Here is a 24,716-nt window from a genome sequence, read left to right on the forward strand (position 1 = left end):
CTGTGATATCTCAAATGAAAAGTAATTGCAGGCTTCTGTAAAAAACTTTAAAATTATCCAGCGATCGTGGCACCATAATCAAAATAAACTATTTTACTGCAGTGATAATATTTTAACGAGTAGCTTACACTTTTAACGTAGGTTTGAAAGGAACCTGTGTCAATTATCATTCAATTCCATTCAATTCAATTCAATTTTATTTATATAGCGCTTTTCACAATTGGTGATTGTTTCAAAGCAGCTTTACATTAATAGAAGCAGTGGAAAGCACAGAAAATCGACAGATAGCACAACATAATACACGATAGCACAAGCAGCTAAATTTGCTATGGCTATGAATCAACATTATAAGCGTGCGTATTGCTAATATAAGGTAAAGAAGAGGGTGCTGAGTTAAGCCCAAGAAGGCATATCATTAAAAGCATATGGTAAACGAGAGTCTCCATGCACCGCCGCAATTTTCTGGCATCTCTCCACCTCATCTCCTCCTTTTTTCTTCGGTTATTTGAACTTGGGGCTCGAGTCCGACCTAAGGCAAGCTAAGTTCATTTACCCTTAATTATTAAGACTAAATGGGCAGGCAAACTCGTGAAACAGTGAAAGTAAAACAATCTGCCATAATATGGTTTTACATGTCTATAGAAAATATACTATAAATAAAGCAGTTATTAATTTTCCTAATGCATGGTTGTTTGACCTTTATACTTCCGTTTAAAACGTTATACATTTCGCAAAGGAGGTTTTTCAGCACTTTGTTCGAACAGCAACTCAGCGACAGCCCCCTCCGCGAATTTTTTTTAAAAGCTGAAACGGGTCCGCAGTGTAAAAAAGCAAAGGTTGGGTATCCCTTCTCTAGTGGAATGGATTTTGACTAACAGCGCTTTGATAAGTGAACAGACAAATGCGCTAAATTAGAGAAAAAGTGGGTGGGTCCATTATCATTGGTCTTAAAAAGTGGGTGGGTCCTGTCCCACCCACGTATAATGGTTCCGACGCTCATGTCTGTCATGGCCCAGAGTGCATGGCAGGCGAAAGTACGAAAACACGAAATGGAGTTTAAACTAAGTAGAAAGGATTTATGGAAGCAGCAGAGTGAAAGTCAAGGCTGTAGCTAAAGTGCGGAACGGAGTTCAATTTATTAGGGAATTCCTGAAGTGGAATGGATTTCACTGACGGCGCTCTGACAAGTGAACAGATATATGCACTAAATTAGAGAAAATATATAACTGGTCTTAGAAAGTATAATGGTTCAGACTCCCATGCTTTTAAAGACAATTAAGATACAGATGTCTAGTCTAGACTTACTTTAATCATGGTGAGTTTAGGTTTGTTCTTGTCTTGACGGCATCGGGTGTGTGAGGATTTTCTATGGTGTTTTCGGACACGTGTTTCACTTCGAGCTCTGTTTGAGCCCTCATTCCCATCACTCAGCTCTTTACCGGATGTGGCATCTGAGTTCAAACTGGGAATCAGAGACACAATCACTAAACTTTTATATGAATTAAGCATGTTACTCCAAAGGAGGATATGTAAGATAGGAGGATATGCAGAAGATCTATGAACAGAGAATCAGACCTGTCATACGTTGACCCAGCAGGTTGTGCTTGTTTATCAGTAGCAAATTCCTAACAGGGCAGCAAAGAACCAATGTTCAGTTAACTACAATATAAAATGTGCAAGAATGACTGACACAAACTCCTGATTGTGTTTTCAAGTTAAAACTATAGCTCTTTTCCAAAACCTTTTTAACAACCTGTACTTAAAGGTGCAGTGTGTACATTTTAGCGGCATCTAGTGGTGAGGTTGCAAATTGCAACCAAGGCTCAGTCCACGGCTTACCCCTCGCTTTTTAAACACATAGAGAAGCTACGATAGCCGCCACCAAACAAACATGTCATCGTATGAGACAACTTTGTAAAAAAAGGTTGTCCGTTAAGGGCTTCTGTAGAAACATGGCGGCCCAAACTGGCGACTTCCATGTAAGGGGACACTCGGTGTATGTAGATTAAACCGTCTCATTCTAAGGTAATAAAAACATAACGGTTCATTATGAAAGGTCTTTATACACCACTGATAATATAGTTTTGTATATGATTTTGTCAAGAGATCCTTCTAAAAATTACACACTGCACCTTTAAAAAACATTACGAAAGGCAACTTGTACTATAAAAAGCATAATGCATAACATTCAAAACTAGTTATAAAATCATCACGTGTTTTGGTTTTAAAACTTTTTATTTTGAATTTTTTTGGCATCTTGTAAAGATTTTTTTAATGACCATATTAGTCATTCTGGGTAATGGATTCTGGGATTGCCTTTCACACGAAGGATGTGATGTCATTAAAGGATTTATCCAAAACAAGGTATTTAAACAGCAGGATATTAAAACCAACCTGTGCATCACTAACATGACTTTAATACACAATAAAGTCTTCAATTACATTTCATTCCTTTTTCATTCCCTTTTCTTCAGACACTGCAGTGACTGAGGGAGATACTGTATATGACAGACATGCTTTACCTCAGCGGACACTTCAGAAGCCATTGGAATTTCACTGGTGTCGTGTTGCTGTAGTGGTTGAGTAACACTGCTGCTAGGCTGGTTTTGCTGACTCAGGATGGCACTGGGACCAGAATGTGGTACATTAAGTGCGGACACAGGCACGAGGCTTGCATGCTGAAGAACCTGGTTCTGGTCCGGATGTTCTCCTGGACAGAATGTGTCTACAACGGGTCTAAGGGGCGGGAAATGCGGTTTTGTGAGCTGCTGAGGTGCAGCAGAGTTTTGGGGGGCAGCTGAAGTGAAGTGTGGCATCATATGAGATGCATGGCCATGATCCGAGTCATTTGAAATATTTTGGTCAATATAAACAGTCTGGTGCTGAACGGACAAGGGCCCCTAAAAAAAATAAATGTAATAAAAATCATCAAAAACAATCAAGTATTGATTAAGAAAGTGTAATACATTGTTTAATAGTAGTGTTTGTCAAATTGCCTTGTACAGATATTTTTTAAATGTACTGAGCATTTATATGTTTTTAACAAAAATGAGTGACCCATATTGTTTTCATTGTACATCATATAGCAACCATAGCAGTGGGCATTTATGTAATAGGTAAGAGAGACATAAAAATGCACTGATGGTACATATAGATCATTTTCAAACTCCCATTAGTTTAAGTAATCCTCCTGCACAGACTGCATAATGAAATCGAATTTTATGGGTCGCATTTACTGCTACAGGCCATCATTTGCCAAGGAAATTGAGCTATTCTCAGTACACAATAGGCAGACTTATGCCACAGTCAGACTAGACATAATCAGCAAAATTTCTGTGAAGGTCTGTGCGTATATGGTATGTCATGTGCTAAGTGTTTTTTATTCACACATTATGGATTTCGACATGCATGCACTGTTTTTGTTGCTTTTGTTATTATTGCACAAAATGCAATTGTGCTTTTATTTTCAGTTCTTCTTCCACCTAAAGTCCCGCTGTGACGTATCAATCATCTTTTGGTCACGTCTTCACGTGATACAAATTCGCAAGTCAAAGTTTACCAAACTTGAACTTTAAAAACATGCTGGTGTTGTGCTGAAATCTGTGACCTATCGAAAAGTTTGAAAAGGGGTTGCTGTTCAGCAAATGTTCATGCAGGAATGCGCAGACGTGAAATCAAGAGCTTTCGCTCGTCAGATGAGCTGAGCGGTGTTGTAAAAGATGTTTCATGTCTTATATGCACTGTTCTCATATGATGATAGGCTGTGTTATTACTATATTCTCATTAACTGGGTTTCCAACACCCTTTTATTATGCAAAGTATAAAGTACACTGCAAAAAATGAATTTCTTACTTTTAGTATTTTTGTCTTGTTTTCAGAAAAAATATCTAAAAAGTCTTAAATTAAGATTTATTTTCTCGATGAACAAAATGACCTAGGAAAATAAGTCTAGTTTTTAGACAAAAAATATACAATTTAAGTGAATTTGTGCTTAAACAAGTAAAAACATTTTCTTGAATTAAGTGTTCATGAAAAAGGAAACTTATTTCAAGAAGTTTTCTCATTCCATTGGCAGTTTTTTTTTGCTTGTTTCAAGCGCAAATTAATATTTTTTGTCTAAAAAATAGACTTATTTTCCTAGGTAATTTTGCTCATCAAGAGAATACATCTTAATTTAAGAATTTTTAGATATATTTACTGAAAACAAGAGAAAAATACTAAGTTTCTAAGTCATTTTTTTGCAGTGTATCACATAAGAAAATAATGATGGAAACGCAAATTATGAAGTTTCGCATAAGAAGCGAATGATGGAAACGCCATATTTCGAAAAAAAAAACCTTATTCACAAAAAAGTTTGTATGCTTGCTTGAGGTGGTTTTGGACTGGGTGAAAGGGTGGAGGCTTTGGTGCAATGTGGCTGTGGCCTGACAGTGAGAATGCTGGGCCATGCAGTATACAGTGGGTTGCTGACCAACAGGATAGCCTGGGAACTGTGTTAGTAGAGAGGTCTCAACCTGTGAACACGGCAGTTGTGAGATGTCAGGATAGCTTGAGACTGGCAGGCTGGTAGATGGTAATAGTGGAGTGAGAGATGACTGCACAGAAGAAAGGAAATAGGATAAAAATTACATCTAGAAAGAGGGGTTCCAACTTAATGACGTGTTTAACTGTTACTAGCCAATCATAACTCTATGGGGCAGTTTCCCAGACAGGGATTAGACTAGTACTAGAATAAAATTATTTTATAAAACGGTTAGTTCCAATTCTTGATTCTGATTGGTCAATAGGTGTGCTTTATGCACGATAAAACACGGCTATGACTGCTTCACCCAACGGTTCTATATCTCACTGCTCCCTTAGCAACACCCTTAGCAACCACACGTTTCGGTTTGTTGTTTTCATTTGAGCTTTCATGCATATTATACATTGGAACACCCCTTTTTGTTCATGGTCAGGGACTATTTTTTCTAGCGGAAGGAATGCTTTTTATTGATTTAACTTCATGAAAGTTGCACTAATATATTTTTTTACTTTAATATTGTGTGGTAACCGTTTTATAAAAGCAATAAGGTACTTGAGGCAAGTGCTGTATCGTGAATAAGTAACGGCTGAAGGGGTTGGGTTGCAGGCACTCTGCTTCGCGTCCTGCCTAACAACGCCCTTCAGCCGTTACTTATTCACAATACAGCACAGCCTCTCGTACCTTATTGCTTACGTAAGAGCTGTCCAAACTGAAAACAACTTGCACTGACATACAGTTAACTTGTTCAGAACATTGAAATAGTCTGGCAAGGTGGGGCCACGAGTTGGCACATTCCCGGGAGGGTTTCGGCTCTTATCTAAATTGGACCATGGAGTTGACTGGCAGAAAGCTGAAGGTGATTGCCTGCACAATCCAATCATATTTTAGAGGGAAAGAACAAATTGAGCGTTTCCGAGATTTTTCCTTTTTTAAATTTATTTAGTAGAAGTAACGGGTACTTACTTATGCATGGATAGAATAAGATATAAGTGAATAAGAAAAAATGTGAATGTGTGCAAATTAGAATGGAAGAATTCACGAGAAGGCAGAACTGTTATCACAAGTACTGAAATGACATTTAGGGCTAATTTTGTGTTAATATTATTTTAAAAATCTTATTAAAGCTACTACAGTTTTTTAGTTAGATTGTTTATGTTTGTTTTGGTTTTTTTTTTTGAGACAGTGATTTTGTGAGTATTTTTCATTTGTTCCATTTGTTTAAACAAAATTAGCTTTGATTTTGGACAGTTTATCCAAAAACAATGTATCCATAAATAGACCTGTGTTTCCTTCTCATGTTAACAAAGTCCGTCCACTCCTTTTGTTACACTTTTTGCTTTCAGTAAATTCATTTGTTGTCTTTAATGATTTATAAAACTTAGTAAGAGATCATCGCCCTCAGATCTGACAAACAGAACAAAGAGTCAAAGCCTCAGGTTTAACCTTGTTTTATGTCAAGGTTGGTATACACATTCAAAAGACCAAAACGACCGAAAATGTGTGCTTTATCGAATGAGGGGCATTTCTGGTCCAAAATGCCAGGGCCATTTTTTTGTCCCAGTCCACCCATGGTCTTAAGACTATTGGCCATGGGTGAAAATTAGAAAATGCAAATTTTATGTCAAATTATAGTCTATAAATTACATGTATACTCTAACTACTGACGCACACTGAAAGACCAGAAGGAAGCCCTGCTCTTCGTCTAATCTTACAAAGTCATTTAACACATATAAGTACATATAAGTATATAAATAAGTACTGAACAAACCTTACCTGTTGGGGAAGTGCTGTAACACCTGTCTGGTTTAGCTGTACAGGACCAGATTGTTGCATATTTGAAACATCCGAGAGGTGCCCATCTGTCACATCCGTAGGTTTGCTCTGTAAATGTGGTAATGCAGGTGTCTGTTGAGGTTGCGATGGTGCTGGTGCAGACGAGCCATGCTGTGGTATGAATGCCCCACTCTGGAAATCAGTAGTCAGAAATACTTCTGTTTTAGATGGCAAAATGTCCGTAGCTGTAACCTGTTGTGCAGCTACAGTTTTCTGGCCAGGTGGAAATGTTTGTGCATTGACTATCTCTGCTATTTCAAGATGATAACTCTGAGTAGTGCCACTCTGTGGCATAGATGCATGCTGATAGGACAATGCATGTTGGGCATTTATCAGTGTGGTTGACTCTTGAGTCTGACTTGTCAATGTGAGGTTCTGGGTAGTCATCACTGCAGTTGCTGTGGATAGGCCATGTATATTTACAATTTGGCTAGGGGTTATACAGCAAGGCTGTGTGGAGGTCTCTGAGGGAACGGGAGGGTAACTCTGAGAGCATTGCACATGTGGAACAGCAGAAGGTACTGCCTGGCTTTGGAGCCTCGAAATACCCGACTGCAGAACAAGAAAACATAATTAAAAGCCCCATAAACATCCATTCAATTAGACATTCAGACAAAACAAGCTATTCCTAAAAATGGATAGTGATACCACAGGCATCATGATGAATGTGGTCAGTAAGTTTAGAGAGGAGGACTGACTATTGAGTACTCTGGTAAAAAAAAACATAACCGCAGGACTGGATTAGTATAAAATGAACAGAAAATGAATGGAGATACAGAACACTTGTAGATAATTTTATTTAGTCTTATAGGCATCTAGGTGAATGATCCCTGCAAAGGATTGAGAAAAACAGAGCATGTTCTATGAAGAAAGCACAGTGATGTTTCACATCTTTTGTGGTAGGTGTTGGCAGGCCAAGACCTTCATGACATGACCTACCATTGGAAGCAGAGAGGGTTCAACAACACAAACTACAATGTGATGTCAACTCATCATACCCCTCATCATTGACCAATGATGTTTTGAAGAGATTTGTTAAGTTGGGATAGGACAGAGGTCTACTGACATGAGGAATGTGGCTGCAAGATGTGTGTGTAAGGGTTTTGTCTCGTGTTCTGTTTTGTTCGGTGTTTTGAACTTTTATTTTGATATCCTATTCTGTTCTGGCTTTTATTTTGAAATCTTGTCATGTTCCACTTCACTTTGTACTTCCTGTCGTTCTCCATAAAACCGGCCCAAACTGTCATTCCCAGCGAAGTATTGTAAGCCTGTCTACATACAAAGCGTTTATCCTGTTACCTGTTCTGTGTCTGTCTGTTTTTGACCCGTGCATGTATATTTGGATTTTGATTGTTTGCTGCCTGCCTTGACCTCTTGCCTGTTTATTTGACTACTATTTTGGATTGCCCTGTTTGGATGTGTTTGTCTGCCCATTGTGGATTTTACAAATAAACCTCCTTGCACATGGATTCATCTCTCTATTGCTTTGTATGAGCAGCCCACATTACAGTGTGCAAAAAACGGATGCCCAGAACATCTCTGAAGAAAATTAAAGTTTTGCTGGCCTGTGCAGAAGTTGCTGCCAAGATGCCAGGATGGTTTTGAGCAGATTTAGACTCATAGCTGGGTAGATGCTAAGGCGCGGTCTCAAACTCAAACAGGCTTGGGGCCATTTCCGAGAATGTGGAAAAATATTACTTTTGATTGGGTAGTCAATGTTAAATAAGCATTAAAAATGAATAATACTGCTTTACGTGTAATTGCATAGCAATACTTCATTATATATAGCAGTTTCTCCTCATCCTTCCTCTTTTCCTAACCTTTGATGGCTCTTTTTCTTATCTGTAGTTCACTATGTGTTGCATTACATCTACACTTTGCCTCCCTATATGCGGTGTCTCCATTAGAAGCGGTGACTTGTGTAAACTAATACCGCTGCAGCTCTTCTCTGAGTCACAGCTGCTATCCACTCGGAAGTAACAAATCTTTTCTGGACAAATGCTACGAAGTCCCGACCAGATCAACTGATCACATGGTGACAATGATATGAACAGTGGCGGCTGGTCACTAAGGGGCGCTGGGGCGCCACCCCCTTAAAGCTGGCCAGAGAGGAAAGCTACTTTAACATGTTTTCAAAAAGTTAAATATATAGTGCAAATTAATACAAAATAAAATCATTTAGTTGGACTATTTCACTGTTAGTCATGTTATAATTTATTTAAAACAATTAAAAATCAAAACTGAGTTCGTTGTGTGTGTATTGTTTGTGTGTCTGGGGCGCACCCTTAATGAGTGTCTATGTAGGTCAGTAAAAAGGGTAAAAACATGTGACCTGAGGTTGAGCTCTAACTGGCTGGTTTCGGATCTGCCCTGGGGCGACCCTCCCACTTAAGTTGTAAGCAAACCAATATTGTTTTTAGGGCTGAACGATACATCGAATTTTCATCGTCATCGCGATATGAACTCACGCGATGAACACATCGCAACAGACAGCCTTGACGCAACGAATGAAGGGAAAACAGTAAGCGCATGTAATGAACGTTTGACCTATCACGTTTAGTCCTGAAGACATGCCCTGCGTCCCAAACCGCATACTTCCATACTATATAGTAGGCGAAAAGCACTGCTTCTCGTACTCTTTGCATAGTATGGAATAATTCCAGGACTCGCAAAATCGCTAGCCCGACGTCCCGGGGCTATTGTGCTTTGCAGTCGGGCTATCAAAATTCATCCCCGCCCTGTCCGTCGGGCTATCTTGACTTATAGGGAGGGAAAATATATTTAAATGCTTTTGCATTCTCTCACAGATTTAGATGGGTAATAATGGTGTATGAAATTCAGGCATTGGGTATTTAAATTGCGTTTGAGCGCGCGCTCAAGTTTTACTTTCACTTTTGCGATCGCGCGAAGCCGCAGAACAGGAAGCAATCCGTACTGATTTGTCATGGATTTGTTGGGCAAATCCTCCAACTTCGTCCTGTCAGTCATTACTATCCTCACGTAAGAAAATTAAATCTCTCTCAGCAAGCTTTAAAGTGATATAGATTGTACGAGCAGTGAAGAGAGTGACTCTGTGCAGAATCGCTCTTAAAGCGACAGTAGCCCATGTTTTTCTGATCGAAAAAATTGTCCAATCTGTGACTGGATGATCCAAACTGTAAGTTTTGTGAACCACTGAACCCAGTGTTGCCAAGTCCGCTTATTATAAGTGACTTTGGGCTTGCTTTTCTGTAAAGTTGCTTACAAATATTGGTAGTCGCGGGTCGCGTTATTTTGGGCTTGTTTCTAAAGTGTAGTTGCTTATTTGGGCTTGATCCCAGCTCCATAATAAGTTGTCAATCAGATATTTTCTATATGTTATTTAAACGTAGGAGTTTGTCTAGCCTGTTCTCTCCGTCTCTCCCCTTTCCCCATACACACAGGAGACAGCAGTTTTTTCCCACCCACACCTGTTTCTAATTGGCTCTGACCCAGATGGCAACGAGTACTAGCCAATTAGAGGCAGAGCAGTGCAATCTGTTTTTTTTTTCTGGTTAGGAAAACGTAGTCAGTGAGTGATGTAAACTTTAAATTAATGCGCGCGAGTTGCGACTGATGTTGACTGACTGGACTGTAGGAGAGTTTTTTGGAGGAACAAATGCCTGGGACAAAGTGGGAAAAGACTGGGAGAAAGAGAAAGGAGTAAAAGAATGGATTCAACCTGTCGTGTGGGACGACTCAAAGTACTGTACAGAGTATCAGTTAAGTGTGAAATACGTGCACACCATGCGGACCTCGTACAACATGATAGCACATAGAAACATAAAAAATGCAGCCCCGTCCTCCTCAATGGTCTCGTACACACTGCAAACTTTCGGGAGTGACAACCGCATTTAAATGCGGGAGTGAATCCCCTAAATGTCCATTTCATGTCTGTACGGAACAAGACTCACTCCCAAAAATGTGATGATTGACACAGAAATAACTATAGCAACGTTCAGCCATCTCGCGTGCTTATCACTCACAGCTTTGAATAAAATAATCTAACAGCATTGTGTTTTTTGAGGCTTACGGACGGACGGGGGGGGGGTGTCGTAGAAAAGTCGCTTGTTTTGGGCTTGTTTTCACAGGCCTGGCTGCTTATTTGTCTCGCGAGATCTGGCAACACTGACTGAACCACTTTTAAATAGTGAGTATATCTGGTGTGGGAATGAGCAGGAACAGTTGGTTTACATGGAAATCCAGTTTTTTGTTTGTTAAAAAAACAACAGCATCAAAACAACAACAAGAATAGCAGATTAAACATTGTGGTTAGAGGACCTATTGGCTTTGTATTGGCAAAATTTGGTCCGTGGTAAAACTAATTGAGGAACCCTGTGCTATGCCCACAAAGTCAAGTGTCATTTTCTTATCCGTGACTTCAGTTAATATTTCAGATTCAGAATCTGAAGTTTATAGATATTTAACTTCCGTTAGAAAAAAAATTTGTACTGATGATTGATATGTACTGAAAATTGATATATGTTATTTGTGTTTTGATAGATGTTTTGTCTTAATATTCTACATTAAAAGTACTGTATTTTTTATTCGGGCTACTTGCATTCATTTCGGGCTACAAAAAACTGAAGAGTGCCTGCCCGAAGGGCTACCAGGGATTTTGAAATATTGCGAGCCCTTTTAGGCAGTTTGGGACGCACGGATGGTTTTCGCGTTCATGCTTTTAGGCCAATCAGGGGAACCCCCAAGTCAGCTACGCTCAGATTGATTTGTGAGGTGTCAGTTGCGACGCTGTACCTGTTAGCAAAAACGATGGCGGAGGAAGGAAAGAAGAGTGAGGAAAATGTGGGTTGTCAGACGAAGACCTTGTGGTGAAAAGCAACAGCACTTCAGCTATATCATGGAATTATTTTGGATTTAGGAGAGATGACGCCGCAAACACAGGTACTGTGGAAGCGGTGATTCACATATTGCGTCTATTGCGCGCTCATCCAGCTAACACACGACGTACTAGTTATGTAATTTATTGGTCATTTTTGGTAATTTCATGACTTACCAGCTGGCAACGTAACTGTTACGTCCTAGGGAGGTAATTTCATTACCATTACAGAACCAAATAACCACAACGCCAGTACGGACTCCTTACGTCGCAAGATAACCAAGTACGTCCCAGTTAAGTAATAAATTGGTCATATTTTGGTAATTTCATAACTTACTGGCAACGTAACTGTTACGTCCTAGGGAGGTAATTTCATTACCTTTACAATTATATAAACATTCATTTCCTTTTCTATTTAGGTTAGCTTATTAAAACTTTTCAGTCTCAAAGTTTCCCTTAAATAAGTCAAAATAGATTAAATACACACGATCTGCCATTTACATGGGAAACATGAAACAGCACGCGCCTCCCGCCCAGCTGAACTTGACCAGAACGCGCGACCGCGCGTGCACAGCAGAACGGCGTGACAGGAGTCAGGACCAGGGGCGCCGCTAGCAATTTTGGGCCCTATGAAAGAATAGGGGGTCAGGCCCCCACCATACCCATTTCGCACCAAACATACAATCCAACCTACTGTAGCTATTCAAAATCTTTGTCTGTAATTTAATAATACAGAACTATTTATTTTGCTATTGTTATGACCACAATTATCAGTATTTATAGACATCTACAATGACTGCAGCTAAGATAATTTATTGTGCAATGTAAATTTAATTGAAAAATACAGTACATTAATCGAATATTCAGAGAAAATGCAACGTTCTTAAAGATTAAAGATAAATGTGACCATGCCTGTGAAAACCCAGCTGAAGTATTTCTTTGTGGTTTACTGTTTTCCACATAAATTCATCCTACATAATGTAAAGAACATTTTGTGAAAATATAAACTTGATATCTTTAATATTGACTGAGTAATGTCATGTCAGCAATTGAAATCAAAGTGAAATTAATGCTTGAAGTTAAACTGATGTTTTTTATTTCACAATAAGATTTGAGACTTTAGTCTGATTTTCACAGGCAGTCTCAGTGACATACTGTATACTTGAGCTGTTACACACACCAATAACATTGTAACATTTAAAAATGGCGAACAACAACAATGCATCTTTTCTATACAGTTACCTTATGCCTCAAATAAGACTGGGTAAAAAATGCTTGACCAAAGCCTGTATTATAATTATTAGCATTATTTATAAGGTAAAGAACAAGTTTCACACACCAGCAGCTTCAGTAAAGCAAAAATAACGACAGATCATTGAAACTGTAAACTTGAGAAAACAGCTATACTCGTAAATGACTCTGACTATTTTTTATCAACGGGACTCTAAAATGAAATGAATGACAACTATAGCAGATTGCAACATAGATTTCCATTAGGGCTGGGACAACGCGTCAACGTAATCGACAACGTCGACGTATTTTTTGCAAAAATATGCGCGTCGATTCGTCAGACCCAAAAAGGCGGCGCCATAGAGTAGTAGCAACGCGAGTGGCTCCAGTCCACGCCGGCTTCACAGCAAGTGTGTGAGCAGTGCGTAAGTGGCGCATGTTTTTTCAGTGCCCATGTTAACAAGCATGCATCCTGCCGCATGAGCAGCGCGAGCTCGCGGCTCTGTAGCAACAGTGCTGCAATCGTTTCTGCGTGGGTTCTGCTGCGCTGCTCAAGCTCAATTAAAGTGAAAGTGCTTTGTTTATGGTTTAAATGCTCGTGGATTGACGCGAAAGAGTGTCATTTTACCATAAAATCATGAATGTGATGCCAAGTGTGTTTTAAACAGTCATGACTTTGAGCAATTTAACAAAAAGCAATGAAATGTGTAAAAACACATTGTTGCCAGAAGACTGTGCTTTCATTCACTCTCTGTACAGCAGTAAATGAGTCCTCATCTATCTTAATAAACTTAAGAGAAAGAGATTTAATAATGTTTGTTTGTGTTTATATCTGTCATTACATGGACAAGAACAGCAAGAAAACAATATGGATTAAACAAATCAAGTTATAAAAATTACACTGTGTGACTATCAAAAGGCACATTGAAGAGGTTTTGCTCATAAATGCATGCAAAATAAAGTAATTTGAATTTGAGATTTTTATACTGTTACTAAACTGCACAGTATGCGCTGCAAACGCTGTATTGAATGCTACCTCTGACTAAGAATGCATTATTTTGCACTTGTATAGTCTTTTTTATTTAGAAATTTCAAGAGCAATCAACATAAATTGGAATGTTTACATTCAGATATGTAAATCAACATGTATAAATTGCTATTAGTTAATATATGGGGAGATAATCGAGAATCGAATCGAAGTCGAATCGGACTGATAAAATGAATCGTTAGATTAATCGATGCATCGAAAAAAGAATCGCTAGATTAATCGTTAAAAAAATTATCGTTTATCCCAGCCCTAATTTCCCTTGATTTCTTAAGAAGCTTTAATATACATAACTGGACTAGTTTAGCCTTCAGTTTTATCACAATCAACTCGATTCACGACTGCATAAAAATACTTCCTTGGCATATTGCGTTACAAAACATTGAAGTGTGTAACCGATCGCATTTCTAGTTTATGTTAATTAGATTTTACGGGCTATGTTAATTAAAACAGCTTATAAGGGCTGACTTAGCATTAGAATCATAACATAAAACAGGGAACGTAAATCGCCTTGTGCTTTTTTAAACTGAGGTGAACAGAGCGAACTTTACAGTGGAAAGAAAACTGCATTGTATTGATCCAGCGTCACATTGTGTAAACTGCATTTATAGTAAGGAAGCGCACATATGCAGACATCATAGCAAATAGCAGTAAATACACACACCTTGTTCTCTTCTGAAGTTCACGCACACTGGAGACCGTGGATTAAAGACGGCGCTAAAACGCAGAGTAAAGACGGGGCGGAGCCAAGAGGGCTCAGCTTAAGGGGGTTGCGTTTGCGGCACAGTACTTGGCTGGGGCCCTCAAAAGTTCATGGGCCCTTAGAATCGTCCTAACACCCCCCCCCCCCTTACGGCGCCCCTGGTCAGGACCAGTCGTTTCTCTGAACTGAGACCTGTTTAAATTTCACAAGAACTTATTTTAGTTGCTTAAGAGTTATAAACAACATTTTAACATACTTATTAAGGCTCACAGAATCTCGCCCGACAGTATAAACCGCGTTTTATGCTACACTGACAGGATGTTTGTCTGACAGGAAATTTCGTTTTTTCAGGTAAGACACTACTTCACAAATTCAACAAATAAAACGATATTTATGAAAATGTGTAGATGTTGTTTAACCTTTATTTATTTTATTGTCTTTATTTTAAAGTTTTGTGGGACATGTTTGGTGTTTTGGACTGTTGAAGGTTAGAGCAGCGTTACCCTGGCAACCGGAACATGAAGAGGACACTATCTCACTTTCTACGTCTGATAATACTACGCATACACAATTCAGAAATGACATTTTAAATTATATGGTGAATCCATTTAAATGTTTATTTTAACATATGTTTATTTAAATGTTTGTAATGTAATGTTCATGTTTAATAAAATGAAGTATTCCATCTCGGAGTCTGTCATTCATATGTTATGGTAAGTCTTTTAGTTATGGGCAAATAAGGACAAGTTAAATTAGTTGTAGCCTACTGCAGATGTCCGCCCAAAGAATTATAAATAAAAGATTTAAATTACTTACTGGTTACCAACATAAAACTTTCAATCCATTACGTTGTCACGACGTGCAAACGACAGGCAGATTACGCTGCGAAGTTACGTGCAGGCGACGAATCCAGGAATTTCACTTTTCCGGTCGCCACAACGTAACTCGGTTCGTCACCACGACGTAAGTTTGGTCATCATATTACGTCGACGTTACGTAACAGTTACGTATTTGTGTTAGCTGGGCAAGTTCATTATTCAGGTTTCATTTTCTCTTAAAGATCGGAAGGTGACCCTTATTTACCATATATACCTTCGCATTGGGCCCCCAATTTGCTAAATCCTCAACTGTGGATAATATAATTATGCTGCAATAGTTAGTCTGTCTGGAACTAAGCTGAGTTAAACCACATCACTGTGTGACACTTCAATACATATGAACGGCCGCTACGCTAATACGATTTTGTTTTTCTCTCCCTGTCTCGTCCTCGACCCCGAGGACGACGAGACAAACAGACCCAGTCCCGGTAGATGTGAAAGTCGGCACACCTCTGATCTACTGGCCGTCCTTCAACGTGATGCCCAGCTGATGCCTGACCAACGATCACCGGCAGAACCTGCTTAATCTCCGCTAAATCTCCTTTTCCGTTCTCCCAAGGGTTTTTCCCTCCTAGGACTTATTTTTCCTCGGATAAAAGCCTGGGGTTTTTTTTTCTAATAGGGGGTTTTTCACCCCAGGGAGGCAGCCTTTTTGGGCTTTACTTAGCTTTCTCTTCTAGACGTTACTTTAGTAATACGTTCGCTTATAATTTTGAGTCAGCCACAGCAAATTTAACTGCTTATGCTATCATGTATTTTGTTGTGCTATCTGTCGTTTTTCTGTGCTTTTCACTGCTTCTATTTATGTAAAGCTGCTTTGAAACAATTGACTTTTGTGAAAAGCGCTATATAAATAAAATTGAATTGAATTGAATTATTTCAAATGTAGGCGTGCAGTATGTGCACTCTGGAAGCGCCGCGGTGCGACGCACTCGTTTTTTCCAGGCTTTTCAAAAACATTGTAACTTTTCAGAATGACAAAAGCGCAGCGTGCAGGTCATGTGACAATAACCTACGTGTCTAGCGTTTTCCACACGGTTTTAGGCGCGACATGTGAATGGCCTCTAAAACATGAAAAAATATAAAATATTTATCGCAACTCAAATCGTCATCGCAACATTAAACAATGTCACCGCACATCGCAACTTTTCCTCACATCGTGCAGCCCTAATTGTTTTTAATGTTTTTTACCTCCTGTGATTGGATCGTTCTCAAGAGTCTCATTGGAGTCGCATTGGAGATTGCTGTGTTAACTGATAGCTACAGTACAGATCAGTGAAAGCAAGTGAAATATCTTGAGGTGAAGGAAAATATGCTTTTATCCTTACAAAATCACCATATACAAGGTATTTAATTGATGAATAAATAAAGGATTAAGAAGCTTGGACCAGATCGACCAATGAAGTCAAATGATGGCAGTCTGTGTGCTTCACCACTTCTCATGGCAAACGGAGTTGGCTAGCTGGATACCATGTAAGTCTTGAGTTTTATTTTTTCCCCTGTTTGCTGTTTTAAAGTCTGAATGCGTGATAGAAGTGCACGACATGAACTTTTGTGGTGTGTTTGAGCTTGTGTTGCATGGACATAATGAGCGCGAGAGCTCTTATATAATCCGGTATATTCCGTGGCTTGGTAAACTTTTGTTGTTGTAGAGTTTAAAAAAGCACCCATGAGAAAACCACTGTTTTTAAGGGAACTTCACGAACCGTGCAGATTGAGCTGATGGACTGTATGTTCTTAGTCTGTTGTAAGGGGAAAAATGTGCTTGTGCTATTGCTATAAAAGCAAAAAGAAACGTACGAGCCTGTGATTAGGCAACTTTAGTGTCTCTTTTTGTGTGTGTTCGGTCGGGTTAAACGAAAAGTGTTTGACAGAGAAAATTTTAAGCAGGATAAAGAAAAATCTGAACGCCATTTTGGCAGATTGCCCATACAACTTAACTTGAGAATGTAATTCCTAGTCATCTCCAGTTGGTGGCAGTTTGTTGCTCAAATGACGCCCTGGTTTCTAAACATTTTTGCGATATTTTGATGTCATACACTGATTGGTCTGCGCATGGCTGCTGAAGTTAAACACTACAGGAGCGTTGCAACCAGACGCCTGTCTAGGGTAAAGCTACAAAATCTAATGACAAGAGTCTTAATCTGCCTTCATGCATTTATTACACAAGATGGTTTCAGATGAGTTTAGTTCAATTCAAATTTTTACACGTTTATTGATTTTTTAATCACAGTAGTATTTTATTATTTGATTTGTTCATATTTGCCTGTTCAGCATAAAGCTCCGTGTTTTATTACCTCTGCTGTCACTGTGAGGAAAAAAACATTAATTCATCTGCTTCATGTGATGTTAAAGATGTAAAGTGATGCACGGTCTCCGTTTAGCTGTTCTCTAAACAAATAAATAAACACATTTGACTTGTATGCTCGTGTAAGTTTATGATTAGAAATGGACATGTGAACGAAAATAATTAAAACATGAAATGACGGATAATAACTGACTGTGACGGACTCTTTACAAAAAAATCACGGAGATTGAAAAAGTCTATCGCAACCTGTGTGTGTGTGTGTGTGTGTGTGTGTGTGTGTGTGTGTGTGTGTGTGTGTGTGTGTGTGCGTGCGTGCGTGCGCGTGCGTGCGTGTGATTGAATGATTACCTTGACATTAGTTCATTACAGATTCATAGTACATTTATTTTGTGCATTTGATTTCAACTGTAACATTTTCAGCATTTTAGCTAAGTAGCAGCCTAATGATATTTATCACCTGATAAATGGCTATTAAGAGCATTACTACAGTAAAAGTTTGATTTTGAGTGTGTTTGCACCCCCCAAATTTTTTTAGCACCAGCCGCCACTGAATCCCATCACGCATTCCGTTATCCTCGCCATCACGGAGTGCGTGACTCATGGCTGCGTAGCAACGGGTGAAGTTTGAGACCACTGTGCTAAGGTATTGCTAGGGTGTTCTCTAAGTGTTTTAGCTCACATCTAGGTGGTTAAAGTGTTTTGTTAGTTGTTCACATACATGGTTTTAACTATGAATGCATGAAAAGAAACAATAAAACTCTTAGAATAAACCAAACTGGATAATGATCTGATGGAAGAAAATGTCTAGACAAACCTGCAGCACAATTAATCATGACCAAATAATAGATAATAAAAATATGAGTAATGAATATGGTTTTCATAAAAGGGTCACTGTAATGGTGGTGACCACCATCATCTTATATGAACGCAAGAATAACTTTGGGTCAGTGATACAAACCTCCTGGTTTGCCATATAGACAGATTCTTGTAATGATTTATATATTACACCGTGCAGACTGCTGCTGTGTGAGTCCGAGTACACTGTTGAGCCAATGCCACTATCAGCTGGAGGGAGAAAAAGAGATTGATCAAATGAACACAAACATGATGTGAAAGGGAAAAACAAACACACTCTTACATGTGGTGGATGTGGTCCTGGCACTAAGTTGGCACACACTGGCATGCTGGTCCGCTTCTGTGTCTTCAGGCTCTGCTAGACAAGCTGGTTCACAGAGGATGGGTATTATCCCATCTGGCATTAACTGGCCAGTGCCACACTGTGAGGCACTAGGCACAGTCCTCTCCCTACGCCACTTGATCAAAGCCACCCTGTCCCGAATAGACTTGCCCACAATCTTAGCATCGCTCTCGTGGAAGAAGCCAGACTCAACCTTATAGAAAGCCAAGAGGGGGTGGTGTTAACAAGAATTTTTAGAAAGATAAGCAAGAGTCTGTGGGCTTTTGGTCAAACATTGCACACAGAGGGGATAAACTGCAACTAATACAGCATCTGAAGTTAATCAGTTATGTAAATTACTTGCCTTGCATGAAAATTGGTTGATTAATACATAATGATGGTGACTCTTTACAGCAGATTAACGGATAGCATGGTAACTTGCCGATTTTCAGAACATTTGCTAGTTGTTAAGTTTTTGCTTATGCACATAAAGAAGTGTAAAACTAAATCAAGTGCATTTCCAAATATAATCGGCACAAGACATTAGCTAAAATCTGTGAATTTAAGTTAAAGCAACACCAAAGAGTTTTGGCTCTTTGCTCCCCCTACAGGTTAGAAGCGTAATTGTCCATTACCCACTGTCATAAATACTGAGGCATAGCTGGCTCTGATTGGATTGTAGGTCTGCCGTAAAGCAAGTTTTTGTAGTATTCACTCGGACTACAGGACCACTACCCGACGTTTGAAAACTTCTTTAGTGCGGTTTTGGCCGATAGAGGGCTGCAAAGTGAATGTGAAAGTGCTGTTCACCCTGTTTAGAGTGGATGAATGACTGAAACTGTTTTGGAAGCGTTATTTTAAGGTAAAAAAAACTCTTTGGTGTTGCTTTAAGTTAAAACTAAACAAAAAAAAATTAGCTGTTGGGTAAATAAATACATAAAAATCAATCTTAGGGCATCCTAGGGAAAAAAACAGTCAAGATGCTCTGTGGTCTAGGGTTGATAATAATCCATCAAACAAAAAGTGTTCACGCTGGCCCCCAGCCATTAGGCGATCCTTGTTGTCAAGGCCCTGTATTGGCCGTCACAAAGTAAAAGGACACCTTAAAGGCAGTTCAGGACTTTAATTCGGGACCTTTGGCATTGAGGGGGGGCTTGTTTTGAAACACGTCAGGTTTTCTTAAACCTGCACCGGCTGATTTTCGGACCAGGGCCGCCCACTACCGCAACCTCCATGTTTCTCTCCCGCCTGCCCGCGTCCCAATGTTTGTGTCCACTTCCACCCGCTCCCACAGATTTTCTCTACATGATTGTGTTGAAGTAAGTAGTAATGCTAATGCTGAAGAAATTGCTATTACTTCATGCTAAAATGCTAATGCTGAAACTGTTAACAACCTAATGTGTCACTATCAGAGTATTTGAGCGGTGCGGAGTGGGAGCGGACCGAGGAGTGGAGTGGCGTAATTTTGCCAGGAGCGAGGAGCGTTTTTTTTTTATGTCGGAGCGTTGTGATTTTCTCTCGCTCCGAAAATGCTCCACTATCGCTCAATTACAAGTCAGCACTGGTCAGACTCCGGACCAAACCACTGTGGAAAAAAACGGAGGGGGACTTAAAATGTTTCTTAACATATTTTGCATTCGTTTGCCTTTGTATTGTATTCTTACTAGTACTTTCACAAACATTTATATACGCGACACTGGGAAACTACAACTCCCATGAGCACTCTGCACCAAGCGCAACGCACAGAGACCGTTTGTTGAGACGCGTGCGCGATCAGCGGAGCATTGCGGACCAAAGCGCCACCTTCTAGAGAGTGCGCGAGAGCTGATGGATTTGCGAATGCACAAGAGGACGCAGTCTGAGCGCATACACACTTCCGGAAATATAGAACAATTGCAAAGAAGTGATTGAAGAGATATAAATTGCGTGCACACTCTCAGGGCAAGAGCGGATAGAAATTCAGCGCAAGTGCTTGGCACCTGCGACTCAGCAAAAGCTCGTTTTTCTTAAAGTGAATGCAGCATTGGAGATATAGCTTTAATAAAAAATGTGTTCAACCAGCCAGCATTTGTTTTGTTCAGATTCAGAATAGTTCTAGTATTAATATAAAAGTTGGATTAAAGTGAAGGCAGTAGACTATCTATATTTTTTTGTTTGGCTATTTGTCTAAATTACTATTTTAGTTTGTGATTTATGTCTTTTATGTAATGTAATGTTTTTCGTTTGATCATTTATTTTATATGAGGTTTATCATTTAATCATTTATTTAATTTCAACAAATTTTTTTGTTTTGCTTTGTTTAAAGGGAGCTAAATGATAGCTTAATTTGGGCTAATATTAGCTATTTCAGTATGTGATGTTCTTCAGTTAATAACTGCGTATAAAATAAAAAATATGTTCAACCAGCCAGCATTTGTTTTGCCTAATTTCAGCTAATATTAGCTACTGTTTCAAATTCCAATAAAGTATATGATGTTCTTCTCTTAGTACTGCATATTCGTTGTTGTTTAAAAAAAAAAAAAAAACGGCGCGGGGAGTGAGCGAGGAGCGGAAAATTATATACCCAGAGCGGAGCTTGAGCGGAGTAATTATGAAATGCTTTGAGCGCAGAGCGCAAATTCTTTCCACTCCACTCCGCTCACATACTCTGGTCACTATAGGGCAGGAGTGGGGAACCCTGGGTCCTGGAGGGCCACTGTCCTGCAGAGTTTAGTTCCAACCCTAATCAAACACACCTGAATTTAATTTCCAAGTGATCCTGAAGACTTAAATTAGATTTTTCAGGTGTGTTTAATAAGGGTTGGAACTAAACTCTGCAGGACAGTGGCCCTCCAGGACCAGGGTTCCCCACCCCTGCTATAGGGATATGAGGCACATAGTATATAACAGCAGCCCTCTACTTCACATTATTCAAGTTAACAAATGGCAGAATATAGGCTGATTTTGAAATTGTGAATGCATCCATAGTAAACACCTTTCCTAATTGACTCTACACATGATGATGAATAGTATCATTAGGTAAAAGTTAATTCATAGATTGCATGTCTATTTCTGAGTATTATTTTTTATTATAGAAGGCTTCCATGAGATGGTACATTTCCTCAGGATTTACACCTCTCTCCAAGGCCCACTTTACTAAGCTAATTTGGAAGAAACATTAGGAGACTCAGAGAGAAAGAGGACTCTTGAGTTGAAAAAAGCTGATACCTCTCTGCTCGTACTACAATGTTTTTAAAATTATATAATAGACTTATGGTAGATTCTGAAACAGACACTGGTCAGAATGACCATGTCTGTCAATCAGAGAGTTATCAACCAAATGTCACATTTATTTGTTTCTTTTATAGCCAATGATTGGACCATCAGAACAAACAGAAATATTAACTTCTGTGTCACGCACCATCTCCTGTGCCACAGCCTCAGGAACCTCCTTCTCCAGGTCAAAGGTGAACTCAATGGCGCCTCCATCTCTGTACTTGCCCTTCAACCTCCGTGGGTCCTCCACCCACAGCTTCAGTGCAATGGACGTCTTCCTCCCATCATCTTCTTCAGCTAACTCCACCCTAACTCCTGTATCCTCTGCAAAAAATGCGTGGTTCAAAAGGTCCTTGATGGAGTACCTGGGTAAAGACCGTTGCCATACCAGTTACTTTATTTACATTTATTATCACAAATCTTTTCCATCAAGTTTAGTAATACTTCTGAGTGGGAGGGATTATAGGCCTGTCGTTATTTTTGCGCTACCTACTGCTGTGACATCATGTCGCTGTACATTCCCATACATTCATTTATTTCTCAGTCCACAACAAAAAATAAAATTGGCCACCACAAATAGATGTTTGCACATCGCGTTTATCACAACCTCTGTCTCACAATAGTTTCTGTAGAAACACCCGTGGCGCGGTTGACATGCTCTGCTAAGCCTCATTTAAGTTGCATTTAAGCATATATGCGGATCTGCACGTTGCGAATATGCCCCCACAAACTGCAAGTCTGGAAAAAAACTGGTATGGTGTTCCTGATTTTCAACCTGTGGATGTTTTTCATCCCTAAAAGGGAGTTTGGGAACTTATAACAAAGCACAGATGACAACATGTTTACTAGAGCCACCTCAAGCTAGCATGATGGTAATCTTTTACATTATAGTGATAACGCTGGTAGTGATGATTCTCTCAGACCAATCAGTGACCTACAGTGTATTCACATCACGTTTTGGTATCAGCTCGGGTCGCCTGGAACCCCGACCGAGGTGGTATTAAAAAAAAGTATTGGGTACTACGTACTGCACCCAGTTTAAAAGCTCCCAAAAGTAAGCTGACCCGACCCAAACCAAACCGTGTGGTACTATGCAATGGAAAAGAGCCATAAGTCATTTATTAGTTCATTCTCTACTAAACTGGCAGCTATTGAAAACAGTGATAACATGATATTGAATGGATATTTGGTCGTGGGCACCTTAAGCACTGGGCAGTGCCCACAGTTATAACAGTAGGCCTACTCACCGATTCTCCTTTTTCTGACAAATACACTCGCCAATAATCTCTTTCACCTCAGGATCCATCACCTTGTTATAACTAGCAGGTTTTACCCCCTGAAAGACAAAGAAATATTTAATACCCATTTTTAGATTTAGATTTTATGCATTGTGACAATTTAATGATGATTAAATATAATTAAATTCAATAATTATTATATCGTAATATTGCAATGCATCTAGACATTTTTCTGTACTTTTGATTATCAATAGTAATTTTTATTGCGCCATAATGTTTACAAAATCTCAGAAAATGTATCCCTCTAGGTCACAATTCATTTTCAAATTGCTGTAACCCACCTAATTTTCCCTGTCTATATGACAATTTCTATCAATCAATATGTAACCACATTTTGGCCCTGTTTACATTAGAGCATTTGCATTTTAAAACGGCATTTTAAAATGAAAACGATCCTCGTTAATACCGGGATTTAAAAAAATAATCTTCATCCACACTATACATGACCATAAACGCATGAAACATGACTAATCATGTAACTGGGCATGCACATAAAAGTGTAAAATAACTTATTACTTTAATAATAGCTTAACTTTGCGCATTTATGCAGCCTATGGGTGTGCGAAATTGACAAAAATTCATACCTGTATCCTCTGCCGGCAACTACAACAGACACTATTTTTGAACCTATAAAAATATGTTTGGGAAAGTCTTATATTGTTCTAGCCCCCGCCCATACAACATATTTATATGATTAATAGGTTAATGTTGATGTTATAAACCAAACAGAAGGGTGTTTATGATTTAAAAAGGAAGCATTCAAGTGAACAGTACTAACAGTAGCGAACAGTAGCGAACGTTTTGACGTGTTTTTTCCTTATCATAGCAGAATCAACTTAAAATACTCCATCATTAATAATCAAACACTTACGTGTTTGACATCATTTGAAACTGTAAAGGGTCTTCTTTAATATGTGTACATTCACAATAACAACAGATCTTTGTGTTTTTGTCAAATACTTAAAATAAACAGGGTGTGCATTCAGACATTTCTGTCTCTGCCTGCTGTCTCTCAAAACACGTTACAAAAATTAATTGAAACTCCGCGAATACTCGTCACACAAACCTGAAATACATATCCAAAGAAAGCCTGAAATGTCTACTTTTAAACAAGCTAATTATAATCGAAAACAATGCCTGTTTATATAATCTGCACTGAAGTAAAGAGAGTACCGTTTTTCCTAGCTGACTTAATTATCTTTAATGCAGTCACTCCCACAGGCGGTACACGCTGTTGACATGGTAATGAGGAGCAGCTCAACACAATAACAAACAGACGAAGTAAAGTTTTATCAGATTTAAAGACTTTACCGCATGTTTGGATGATAAACTTTATACACACACGTGAGGAAGATCTTCATATATGTCTGGACATTGAGGAAGAGAAACGTTTATCTTTAATACCTAAGAAGAAGAACAATGGAGGACGCACTGGAGGAGGATATATTCCTGAAGAAACTGTAAGTCATTTGTCTTCATTTATATTTGCTATCATGTACAGTCAGCTCTATAAATATTGGGACAGAGGCACATTTTGTGTTATTTTAGCTGTTTACCAAAATGTATTCCAGTTACAGTCATATTATGAATATTGGCTTACAGTGCACACTCT

General features: G+C 39.0%; 1 protein-coding gene across 1 annotated transcript in view; it reads right to left on the reverse strand.

Moving 5' to 3' along the window:
• Nucleotides 1-1,138: 1,138 nt before the first annotated feature.
• Nucleotides 1,139-24,716, reverse strand: part of LOC135753309 (serine/threonine-protein kinase WNK1) — a 105,696-nt gene continuing 82,118 nt past the window's right edge. Inside the window, exons 6-15 of the mRNA XM_073816148.1 lie at nucleotides 23,054-23,142; nucleotides 21,952-22,171; nucleotides 18,513-18,765; nucleotides 18,333-18,439; nucleotides 6,296-6,907; nucleotides 4,515-4,595; nucleotides 2,523-2,900; nucleotides 1,576-1,625; nucleotides 1,306-1,462; nucleotides 1,139-1,180 (exon numbers count right to left, since the gene is read on the reverse strand). Of these exons, the coding sequence (XP_073672249.1) occupies nucleotides 1,139-1,180; nucleotides 1,306-1,462; nucleotides 1,576-1,625; nucleotides 2,523-2,900; nucleotides 4,515-4,595; nucleotides 6,296-6,907; nucleotides 18,333-18,439; nucleotides 18,513-18,765; nucleotides 21,952-22,171; nucleotides 23,054-23,142 (1,989 nt within the window). The remainder of the gene's footprint in view (nucleotides 1,181-1,305; nucleotides 1,463-1,575; nucleotides 1,626-2,522; nucleotides 2,901-4,514; nucleotides 4,596-6,295; nucleotides 6,908-18,332; nucleotides 18,440-18,512; nucleotides 18,766-21,951; nucleotides 22,172-23,053; nucleotides 23,143-24,716) is intronic.

Source organism: Paramisgurnus dabryanus, chromosome 11 (genome assembly GCF_030506205.2).
Source record: "Paramisgurnus dabryanus chromosome 11, PD_genome_1.1, whole genome shotgun sequence".
In the NCBI taxonomy this organism is placed as follows: domain Eukaryota; kingdom Metazoa; phylum Chordata; class Actinopteri; order Cypriniformes; family Cobitidae; genus Paramisgurnus; species Paramisgurnus dabryanus.